Source organism: Centrocercus urophasianus, unplaced genomic scaffold (assembly GCF_019232065.1).
Source record: "Centrocercus urophasianus isolate 14NV4802_14NV808 unplaced genomic scaffold, USGS_Curo_1.0 seq_21, whole genome shotgun sequence".
Taxonomy (NCBI): domain Eukaryota; kingdom Metazoa; phylum Chordata; class Aves; order Galliformes; family Phasianidae; genus Centrocercus; species Centrocercus urophasianus.
The window spans coordinates 18,234,492-18,247,043 of NW_024884767.1; the positions used below are offsets into that span (position 1 = coordinate 18,234,492).

Here is a 12,552-nt window from a genome sequence, read left to right on the forward strand (position 1 = left end):
TACTGGGTGCTTAAAAGATCTTAGGTGTTACTTACCTCTAAGTCTGCCTAAAATTCGGCCTGAATTTGAGTCAAGTTTGTGCTCCCCATCTGCTGAAAGATAACACAGATTTCAAAAATGACCTTAAAAATTATATTCTATGATTCAGTAATTATTTCTGCTTTTTAACACAGAGCACAGACATTGAACACACTGATTGGGAGCACCAAGGACACCGAATTTTCAACTTCTCAGTTAAGGTGAAGAATGATAAGTCCTAACAAAACAATCACATCACAAATACTCAGTGTATGGCACTTCAGCCACTGAGAAGATTCTCACGTAAATTATTTCTGAGAATTTCATTCCTTCAAGTGTTCACTTCTGTCACCACCAAGAGCTTACAGAAAGGACAAGAACCCTGCGGTTATAATGTGCATAACCAACAACTACACTCTGGCACAGGACAAAATATGGCTTGACATTTGCAGGTGGCATAGTCTGCCTTCAGAGATGAATCCCTCTCCTACAAAGAACATGCTCCTCTCTGGTAAGTCTTCCAATTCTTGATCTCAAAAAAAAAAACAAACAAGTCATACCTAAAATTTCTCTATGTAATACTTATTTGAATCACTACGGAATATGCAGATGCTGCTACTACTGAAAACAGTAGTGCAGTAATCCAGTGAGGGCACGCTAGCTGTGCCATACATGCTTGAAAACAGACAGAAGGAAATTTTAACACATCAAAAATTATATCCAATTCAGTGGCACAGTAAAATCAGACTGCTGAATGGCCCATTCTTTCACACCATGTCTGAGCCAATGGCAGAACCATCATTTGCCAGTTCCACGTACGTTTTCTTTGCTTACTGAGAATTACCTTTCACAAAATTCATTATGCCATACGAAAAAAAATCTGATTATCAAACTCCTACTACAGATCACCAGCTTCTCAGAAAAAAATGCTGTTATATAATATGAATTAAAAACAAATTTAAGTAGCACTGTAATCATGAGGCAAAATTCTCAGAGCAATGAATTAAGGTGTATTATAGCAACGCAAGGTTATGCATTTGTAATACCCACATCCCTCTGTTCTCAACAACATGAAGATCCCAAAGTGAAAATCAAACTGCACTGTTAATAGACTCTGGCCAAGAAAACAAATACGTTCTTGAGACCAATTAAAGGTAAAGGACGGTGGCTTGAGGTGCAAAAACAAATTCAGGTGTCACTGCTATATGAGCGCCAATGCTTAGTTTGCATGCACCATCACTGAACCTGCATGCAAGGGTAAAGGGAGACAGCACACCTCTCCTCACACCCATATCCCTCTATGTTCAGAGATGTGCTGAAATGGAACCATCAAAACTTTTGTATAGTCAGTTATGGTTACCTCCACAGACTGCTGTCTTCCTCCAACGAATAAATATTAAAATTGCCAGCAGGACAACAACAGGGATAATTAGAAGAGTTGTAATAAGAACAAAGGAAACTCCAGTGCTCGCTTGTCGAACCAAATGCTGTTTTTCCTGCTTCTTTAGAGGGTCTGTTGATTCTGGTTTGTTTTTCAATCTGGCTTCTACAACTGTTTCTGATGCTTTAAAAAGAAGACAATTTCAGTAAGTAATTCATAAGCATCAAGCAACAGAATGAGGAATTAAAGAAAATAACCACTAGAATGCCTAAGTGCTGAGTGACAAGGAAACAAAAGGCAAATGGAGACATAATTAGCTTTCACTGAAGAAGGATTTCATTCTCCACTCCTGTCTGGCTCCAGAAAGTTTTCCTTCCCAATGCTTAGTTCTAACCTCAGAGAAGAACAAGGCAGAGACTGTGAATGATACCACTCTCTGGCAAGAATACTTTTTCCCTTTTCTCACAAAAGAGAGATGCCAGGCAGAGTTTTGCCTTTAATTAACTAATTAATTAATTTTAAATATGGACAGATCCTGAGAAAAAAAGTTTGTTTTGCAAATAAGCAAATCTCCTTTTGAAAATTACTTTCTCATAATAAATACATAAATCTCATATGGGTTATATTATCACAGACAAAAAAAGATAGTGCTTAATGTTATTTTCCATAAACTTGTGACTGAGGGTTACATTTTCAGAAGAGCTGTCTCATGCAAGAACTCTGGCTCTGTAAAGAGCTTTTGAAAATTTTATCCAGTCATTCCCAACTATTTCCTGTCCACCTACGCTGAGAAAAACAGTTTCAATAAAATCCTTACATAATGTTTCAAGTGTATGAAAGACCATGTACTTCATGCTACTTTTTTCACAACTAAAACTCTCTATGTTATTTTAATGTTTAACTGCCTGTCTAAAAAGGTAGCTACATCACAAAAATTGATTCTATTCTGTATCCAATTAAAAAATTATCTGAATGAATAGTAGACACTTCAAATTTCAATGTTATTAGAAAGATAACCCGCTCTCTGTTCAAATAGCCATGAACTCCTTTTCCTATCTGTATCCTTGCCAATCTACGAGCAATCCTGCAGTCCTCCAAAAAAAGAGTGAGAACGCACAGCATGTACTGGACAACCAGTCGATCAAGGTCCAGCCCTCACAAAAGGCAGGTCCTGCTTAACCAACCCAATCTCCTATGATCAAGTGATCCACTTGGTGGATGAGGGAAAGTCTGTTGACATAGTCTACCTTGACTTCAGCAACTGTCTTCCACAGTATTCTCCTGGAGAAGCTGTCAGCCTGCGGCTTGGAGAGGTACACTCTTTGCTGGGTAAAGAAATGTCTGGGTGGCTGGGCCCAGACAGTAGTGGGGAATGGACTTAAATCTGCCTGAGGTAGGAAGGCACTTCAGTGGGATCTGGACAGGCTAGATTGCCTGGGCTGAAGCCAACTGTATGAGGTTCAGGAACCAAATGCCAGGCCCTGCACCTTGACTACCACAACCCCAGGCAATGCTGCAGGATTGGGGCAGAGTGGCTGGGAGACTGTGTGGAAGAAACTAACCTGGGTGTGTGTCTACACTCAGCAGAACATGAGCCAGCAGTGTGCCCAGATGGCCGAGAAGCTCAGTGGCATCCTGACTTGCATAAGAAATAGCGTTACCACCAGGAACAAGGTGGAGATCATCCCCCTGTACTCAGCACTGGTGAGGCAGCACTTAAAGTACTGTGTTCAGTTTTGGGCTCCTTACTACAAGAAAGACATTGAGGCCCTGGAAAGTGTTCAGAGAAGAGCAATGAAGCTGGTAAGGGGTCTGGAGCACAAATCTTGTGAGGAGCAGCTGGAGGAATTGAGACTGTTTAGTGCAGTGAAAAGAAGGCTCAGGGGAGACCTTGTAGCCCTCTACTGCCTGAAATGAGGCTGTTGCAAGGTCGGGGTCAGAATCTTCTGTGGCATAACTAGCAATAGGATGAGAGGGAATGGCCTCAAGTAGTGCCAGGAGAGGTTCAGGTAGGACATTAGGAAGTTTTTTTCTCCAAAAGTGTGATCAGGCACTGGAAGGGGGTTGCCCAGGGATGCATTGGAGTCACAGTCCCTGGAGGTGTTTAAGAAATGTTCAGATGTAGTACTATGGGACATGGTTTAGGTGGATAATTGGACTAGATGATTTTGGAGGTCTTTTTGAAGCTGTTGGTGAATCCATGATTCTATATTTTCACTTTAGAGATTCTTAGTATCTCAAGGGGTAAGAAAAAGTTCTTAACTATTTCAATATTCTCTGTAACATCCAAGTTGTCAGCTAGCATGGTATGTACCTAGAAAAAAGCTGAAATACATTGACACATCCCTGGATTATTTATACTGTGGATCTTTCATTGTCAGCACTTCCCCTACTGAATGCTTCAGGAGTACTGATGTAAAGATCTGATAGAGATAAAACAGGATAACTGTTTTGACAGGAAGAATTTCACTGCTTTGTAACGGCCATCTACTTTTTTTTTTTTTTTTTTTTTTCTTTTTGCTACATGCTACATTTGGCAGTTGAGATCTTTTAGTACATTTTTCTGTCTGCAAATACATACATAAAGTAAAGAAAAAAAGTACTGAATCCAACCAAAGGAAACCAAATAAGAACAGCTGAACATTTTATAAAGCTCTCTTAGTTGCCAAGCACTATTTTGCTGAACAAAAAATAAACTTTTCCTCTCCAGCATGAAAGTCATAGGACATAAGATTAATTATTAAAACTACTTTTCATCTTCACGAACTACTATTTTCCCCCTTCAAGTTTACCTATATACATTCCCTAATACCTTCATACTAAATTTCTACGTTTTTCTTCTTTATCCCCTGTTCTCATTCAGATAAAATATAAGTAATAAGTCTAGAAAGAAATAGGTAAGAATACAATGAAGTGCAACCAAGGAGATTACATGTTGAAAGACTGTGCAGAAAGATGAACCAACTGCTGTCCCAAAAAAACCTTCTTTGTTGGTTGAGAATGGTGGAATAAGGAGAAGGCTGTGGGAGCACCATTATTTCAGAGCTATTTCTGCATCCACAGATTCCAATCTGGACCAAGGCAGACAGTGATATGAAACTAAACACCTTGTTAAATTTTTATCCTTTTTTCATACTTGCGAAGCACATGCCATTACTGGTTTGTGCGAGTTAGTGCCTACTAAGTAACATGGTTACAAGCTGCTTTCTCTTAATTTCTGTGCTATTCATTTTATCAATGAGTATTATGTATGAAATGGTGGTGAAAAAACTAGTTTGCAATTATTTTTACACCAGTTTGGCAGAAATGGAAAGAGTCTATATGAAAACTGTTGTTCCTTCATTTCCATTCAGGATCAGACTAACCTTTTATTTCCTGCACCTCAATACCAGCCTTTTTAACTGACCGATGTTCCATTTCTGTAAAACAAAATCATTCTTCAGGACAACTGACATTTCAGAAGGACACTCAGTGACATTTTTCTGCTAGCTTTCTCAAATGTACAGTACAACCCTATAGTAAACAATCCCATTAGCACCTGAACTTCAGAAAGTAGAGTCAAAATAAACTATTCAGCAGCACACAAGGCCTTAAAAAAGAAGAGACCTTGATTCATAAAAAGTATTTGCAATAATTAATTCTTATGCTTTATGGATATGTGCAAGGCTTCCAGGAGGCCCTACAAAGACTAGCACTGCCAATTATAACACAAACTATGACAGATTAAAGATAGGTTGAACCAGAACTCCTTAGCTACTGCAGTGCTGTACTGCAGCTTCAGCCAAAAAGAAAATAAGGAATTTTCTCTCTGAATGTATAAGTGATGAAGAAATCAATTTGTTCTTATTCTCAGATTTCTTTGAATAGGACTATAAGTGTTCTTGTTCAGGTAACCAGATGCAGAAAAGAAGGTACATCCATTCAGACTAAAATTTATCTGGTTCCATTTCCTTTTACTAACAGCAGCTGATACCAAATGCCTCATAGGAAAATCCGTGAATTATGAACAGACAAATGTGGAGTAACTGGCTTAGTCAGAAGTTCATTTATAACAGCAGGCTGTTGTTGGTTGCCTAACATCCTGAGGCCTGAGACTTTCTCTCTCTCATATATTTTTTTTAATCTGAGATGACTTAATGCTATATTTTTATTGGTATATGGTATTTCATATTTTTCTTCTCTTGAAGTTTATTCATTATCCTTATATATCCTTATTCCATTTATTCTCTTCTCTGAATCCTACTAAACTGATGTCTGACTAATTAGGCTTCTCTCCCTGATATCTAACCTTGGGGGTTACTAGATTAAAATTGGAAAATATTTCTACTTGATAGGAATAGAAATTCAAAGGATGCTACATTCATTTTCCAAGGATAATTATTCCCAAACAGATGAAAAGAAGTTTAAGGCTGATTCATGATTTCATTTCAGCCCCAGAAAGTTTCCAAAGGAAGCAGTGGATTTCAACATATGACACACAAAAACAAAATGCCAAAAAGTTATACTTTTGTGTAATCATGCACTGATGTAACTAGAGACAGATCTACCATGAGGCAAATGCATTTTGATATCTTCTCATATACACAGGACTCCCCTTTGTCAGAACATACAGTAATGCTGTTTTTGTAACAGACCTTCTGCAGGTAGAATATTTTGTGTACTGAAATCACTGTGATTAAACCAGTAACAGATAAGAGGTGAAAACACGAAATGTCAGGATGTGACATTAAGAACAAAAAGAACATACTTTCTGTGGATGCAAACTTCCACACTGTTCTGGCATGAACATCTCCAACAAATACTGTTTTATCTTCTGAAGCAACAATATCATGTGGCATCTCAAAGCTCTGTGAAGATAAGCAGCAACAGATTACTCTTCAGTGCCTACACATTCATGAGGCCTTTTTCACTCTAAAGCCCGAGAATGGTCATATCCTGTTCTTAGACCAGAAAATACTGCAGATCTAATGCAAGTGAAAGGAGAGGAATTACACCTCTATTGTTCACTTGCCTTCTCCAGGGATAACGTCACGGAGAGTATCAGATACATTAATGCTTAACAATTCCTATTTATATTTCAGCATTCAATTTTATCCAGTGAAATATGAGATACATACTGCACATATAGCTATGAATGGTAGTGGTATTGAAATGTAGTTTACTAAAGGTGGACATTTTGGATAGTGCTATGTGATACCCCCAATGCAAACTTACATTTCTTATTTTTTAACCAAGGAAAGCAAGCTCAATGTTCCTAAGCACAGATTCTCCAGATAAAACATATCAGCATGTACACATTCCATTAGCAGCTTTAAGCACTGGCACAAGATCACTCATTCTCCAAGAAGCCTAGGAAAGTCTGAGCTAAGTGGTTCCTTTTTCAAGGAAACATGATGGCATCCTCTACCACTGTATCATTGCTTACAGGTTTAATGTTAGTAACACCTGAAATAGAATCCCATTTTACAAGTTAGGAGTGTGATGAATGGAAAAACCATAGTTTACCAGTCAATATATATGGTTTTAATGGGCACATTACATACAGGCATATTATATATATATTCATATATATATATATATATATATGAAACAGATCAGGAGACATATCAAAATACATAAAAAGATTTGAACAATTGTTTAGAATGATTATTAAAAGATGATATTGCTTATTATCATACATTATGTTATCTCAAAATATGAATGGCCTCTCAGTCATAACCATAAGATGTACAGACAAGTGTGAGACACAAGTGCTGATCTGTTTAAGTGAAGATAAAAATAAGAGGCAGGGAAACAAACGGTGCCAAAGATATTAAGTCTCCCCAGAATGGGCTCTTCCACATGGCTTTCGACTTCAAATTAACTTTTTGACCTGAATTATTGTTCTTGGTTTCTGCAGACTATGAAGAAATGAAGAACTAAATGAAGAACTTCAAGGAGAAGCAATAAGCTGCCACAGTGCTGAGTACATTCCAAGGGAACACCTACTCCATCTGCAACTTATAATTTATATACCAGAGAAGAACTAAAAGTTATCAGGCACTGTTTTTAATGTATGTCTCCTCCCAGCTATTATTACTGCTCCCAAGAATAAAACATTTTAGGAGTAAATGGCAGCTCACTCTCCTAGCCCTGAGAAATCAAAGAACCTGGAATAAAAACTGGGATAAGGCAGTGTTTTTGTAGAAGCACATGCTGTTCTTTCCTAAATGCCTTTCCTGGACATTTACTGTATTTGCCTGGACACGGGGAGTTACAGATTCCTCCCTAAAAGAAGATTCTAAATGTATCATTTGTTTTACAGATGACTTAGGGATACTTGCAGCAGCAGGCTTTGACTCAATCTAGAACTACTTTCCTGACAAGTAGGGCTGCCATATTAAGAATTTCTTCTTCTAGTGAGTAGCCTGGAAAATTGAATATGGTGAACTTATTTATCAGGTCAAATTCTGTTAAGTGTTCTATCTTAGATCTCAGGACTGAAAACTACATCCTTTACACATTGCTAACACTAAGAACTGTTCATAAAAGAAAGAACCACCCCTCTTGCTTTCAAAAAAAAAATTAAAAAAAAATAATAAAAAAAAAATCACCAAACCAAACACCACCAAAAACATACAAAACCAGAAAAACAATCATCACTTTCATCCTAAATCACATTTCTTTATGGGTAAAGTTTCTCATAAGCCAAATGGAATGGAAGTAATTAGGAATACAGATAATAAATACTAAAAAATTCAGTACAGTCATCCTTTCCAAATATTAATAAGACAGTTTTCATTACTTTTTGTTTTTCGTAAAAGTCCTAGTGAAATTTTTCCCAGATGAAGAAGTGTGTCTATTTTACTTGTGCATATAAGATTTTATAAAAGCATAAAAACAACTCAAAAGTCTTTCAAGATTCAATCTGCAGAATTTTCATTTATTTCACTCAAGATATTCCTAGGTGAAAGACCTTGGATCAAGTTAAGACTGATCTTGGATCAAATTATGAAAGCTGTGTACCTGTTTATTGCCTGGAGACAAAATTCAAGTACACAGTAATTTTTTCCCAAGAATCTGTAACTGCACAAATACTTGAAACAATCTAATACACATTGATTCTCAAGACAATAATGAAAATACTTTGGCAATTATAAATGAACACATTGCTGAAAGCCATTAGATAAAAAAATCCTCAGAAGGACTACTGATGTGCTAATGTTATGACAAAATTTCCTATGTGTGTTTATACAGAAATAATGAATCCTAGTTACAAGTCCACACATTCAGTATTTGTTAGAGTCTGTAGGCAGCACAACAATTTGCTATACTCAGGAATAAATCTCTCTCTCTAGCATCACTTGAAACTGGACTGCAAATCAGAGTGTATATGCCAATTACAAATGGGAAACTTGACATTCATTCTTTAGTCTAAGGTGATCTACAATCAACAGTTTTACTTTAATTTTTCATAATACTGTATAAATGCCATTTAGTCTTTACACTAATCTTTCGCAAAGGGAGGAAGCAACCATGAGCCATGTTCAATTTTATTTCTGCTTAGGAAAACCATTTTCTTTCAGACATATTACTAGCATGTAACTGTATGAATATTTCTGGACCTTTATTTTTCTTTTATATTTGTTTTAATAACTTTCTGCCAGCTATAAATTAAACTTATCTTAACTGATGGTGTTGACCAAAGAGATTACATTGAAGGTAGTATAATTTTTGAGTGTGACCTGATAATTCAGCTTCCTTACCAAGCTTATTACGAAAAACTCCTTTGAAAAAATCATACATTTGGAAACAATACATTTTCTACAATAATAACATAATAATCTTACATAAGTTGCAGAAGTAGAACATTGTCAACAATCTCCTGAATGTAAGCATACACCAGAAACTCTGTACAATACTCTACCTTTCTAAGTGGAATGAAACTATCAATTATCTCTCCAGTAGAGAAGTTCATCACAAATCCTTGCACTGGTTCTGACTCTCCAGGATAAGGCATTCCATTAACTGCAAAGAGCAGACCACCTGCAACAACATTGGATTTTCTGTAACAACCCACACACTGCAAACTACAGAGCAGATCAATGATAATAGATAGTACACATGAAAAAACCTGTCAGGCTGGCAGAGACAGAGGTAACTCAACAGGAAACTAAGTAACAATAGAGAAGTTAAGTAAGGTGTCAATGGGCAAAATTTTATCATTTAAGAACTGGAAATGTACAAATGACAATTATGAAGAACACTATTTTTACAGATTGGGCAAACAAAAGCAGGAATGTAGAAGAGTTGAAAAAATAGAAATCATGCTTTAATATGGATGTTTTCTCTAGCAGTAAAAACTTTTAAATAGAGAATCAAAAAGGCAACCAGTGGGACCGCAAGGATGTGAAAAAGGAAGCTCAATACTGGTTACTTCTCACTGCTGTGTATGCTGGGGGGATTCTGACACACCATTTTTTTTTTTGTATCCAAGATGCAGAGAATCCAGTTCAACTTCAAGGAGATATATAAAAAGCTTTAGAAAAGTTGGAGGTTAGAAAGACTCTAGGCATGGATGCCATCTATTGAAGTTAAGAAGGAAGTCAAATGTGAAATTAACTCAAGCCAAACTGTGTCATCTAGCTCTGTTAACAGCCACGCTTCCAGACTGAGGGAGATACTGAATTCTGTGCAATGGTTATGTGTTGATATGAAAAGCATCTGGAAAGACTTTTTATTGAATTGTCAAACAGATGGCAGAAGAGCTTCAAAGGCAACTGCAGGGTGTTGCTGCTATGAGAAAAAAAAAAATCTAGATCTTACATACGTGAAGCTTTGATTGGAACTCAAGTGACAGCTCAAGATCAAAGAGCAACCACAAAAGGTCTCTGAAATCTTTGGCAGCATGCGCAGCGGCAGTCAGTTTCAAAAGAATGTTAAGCAACAACAGGAAGAACATTAGTAAAGGAGGACAAGTTTGCCACTTGGTAAGAAGTCATGCCCACATGTTGAATACTGAGTGATGGTTAACTGTCTGCATCTCAAAAAACTATTACAAAAACTCATGGGCAACAGGTTTATAGATAGAGACTATGAATACAAAGTCAAAAGTTATCACCTACCACATTTAAGACAAAGTAGTTGTGGGTGTGTGGGGAGAAAAAGAGGAGCAGACTGCAAAATGCAGTTGACTTGCTCTCCCTCCCTAGAACACAACTCCTGCTGCCACTGCCAGAAACAGCAGTGGGCTTTACACATCGAGTATCTCAACTTGAACAGCATTTGTTAAATTCTTGGAAAATGAAACAGAGATAAACTCAGTATTAAATCTGATATCAACTAGAGAGTCAGGGGTCAGACATTCCAAAATTCCTAGTCCAGTTCTTAACATTTCCATTACTTTTGGTATTGGTTTTAATAATCTGATTGAAAACCTTAATACAGCAATTGTATTTCATCAAATTCCATCAAATTTCAACAGTACAACTTTCAAATTAGAACTACTCGCTTTCAGATTTTTTGTTTTAAGAAACTCAACACTTTTCTTGATGGCTTGGAAGCTCTATAGTTTGCTCTTCTTAATGGAGCTTGAAATGAATATTTTAAAACATAATTTCTAACGAATTATTGACTGTGCAGTCACCAGGAAGCAAACAGTATAATCTACTTGTTGACATCACATTTAGGGAGCCTAATCAGTCATTTCTCAGCAGCAGAGATTTATGCAAGCTTCCCTTCCTGCAAATTGGAAAAACAGACAGCTCTAAAATTTTCCATTACATCAACACCACCTTGAAAGAGAATAAATATCTGGCTGAAGATACATAATAGAACTCTATAAAATATTATTTTATGTATTGTGACATATTGGCAATCCTACAACTACTACCTGAAATCTCAAGAACAGGAAAAAGAATTACCTGGAGAATATGAAACAGCAAACAACTCTCTTCCAAACGATTTGTGCTTTATCTCCCTTACAAACTCCCCAGTTTCTAATCTGAAGCACTGAATTCGACCATTTTCCCTGTCTGCAACACAAAGCTGACTCAATTCAGGGATCAGAGCTAAGCTGTGAGGGATGTGAAACTGTCCAGGTCCGGCTTTGCCTGAAGTCTCTGCAAAACAAAATATCCACAACATCTGTTGAGGTACACAGTGAAACTGTCAGTTTTGTTTCTAATAATATTTCACATAATGCAACAAAGCACTGGGAAAAGAAGAAGCATTATTCCATTCTTCAAGTAGTTTTACTCATTTAGGGAAGATGTGATTATCTTCAATATTAACTTTGTAAAATCCAAATCCGTGTCTATTCTCCTACAATATTTGGTAAACCTTACTCTGATTCCTCAATCAGGCTGAAATGTAACTTAAAATGGGTGAGATAATGTCACAAGTCTTAGAAAAATGGTGAAGGCTTAAGCAATTTGATCAAATTTTTATAAAAAAAGATGCTTATTTTTTTTTTGAAAGTCAGAACGTTTTATTGATACAAAAAGACACACCAACACTTATGTTAAATATGTGCTAACAGGCTGCTGTATTTAGTAAAAATAGATACCCACAACAACACAATTCCACAGTGGAATAAATAGGAGAAAACTGGAACCCAATGATAAAGGAAAAAAAAAATAAAAATCAACTGATGCCTTCAACATATGATGGTAACAGAACCTTACAATTTTTTTTTTAATGCCAGCAGTTTCGCAGTTCATGACAACATGAATTGATGACAGAAGTACCAAGAACTCTAACCTTCTCCCCACTGCATGATGTACAATCCATCTGGAGAGAACTGAATGACGCGGCTGTTGCAGTAGCCGTCAGACACATAAATGCTGCCAGTGACCGGATCCACAGCCACATCGGTTGGTTGACAGAAATGACTGCTGTCACTGCCTGGCTGCAGAGCTACTCCGAGGATCAGCAACGGTTCTTTTGCATCCACACCCAGTTTGAAAACCTTTTTAGCCAATGGGAAAAGAGAAGAGGTTTCAACTATGGAGGGTGAAATAAGAAGAGGGAGAACTGCCAATAGAAAGTAAATATATTATTCTGCATAAAGTAACTGCATATACTAAATACAACCTTAACGTTCTGATTATGACATCTACCATCAGCTTTATAATAGTTTTGATTCTGAGAAATTTTTTATCACAAATTTCCCA

General features: G+C 36.8%; 1 protein-coding gene across 10 annotated transcripts in view; it reads right to left on the bottom strand.

Moving 5' to 3' along the window:
• PAM (peptidylglycine alpha-amidating monooxygenase) overlaps positions 1-12,552 on the bottom strand; it is a 120,055-nt gene that overhangs the window by 1,238 nt on the left and 106,265 nt on the right. For 7 of the 10 annotated variants that reach the window (XM_042822794.1, XM_042822796.1, XM_042822787.1 and 4 more), the window contains 7 exons: positions 12,140-12,347; positions 11,302-11,499; positions 9,306-9,424; positions 6,147-6,246; positions 4,765-4,818; positions 1,379-1,582; positions 36-92 (listed from right to left, as the gene is read on the bottom strand). In XM_042822794.1, coding sequence (XP_042678728.1) covers positions 36-92; positions 1,379-1,582; positions 4,765-4,818; positions 6,147-6,246; positions 9,306-9,424; positions 11,302-11,499; positions 12,140-12,347 — 940 coding nt within the window. The remainder of the gene's footprint in view (positions 1-35; positions 93-1,378; positions 1,583-4,764; positions 4,819-6,146; positions 6,247-9,305; positions 9,425-11,301; positions 11,500-12,139; positions 12,348-12,552) is intronic. The other 3 variants (XM_042822797.1, XM_042822792.1, XM_042822793.1) reach the window with 2 other exon arrangements.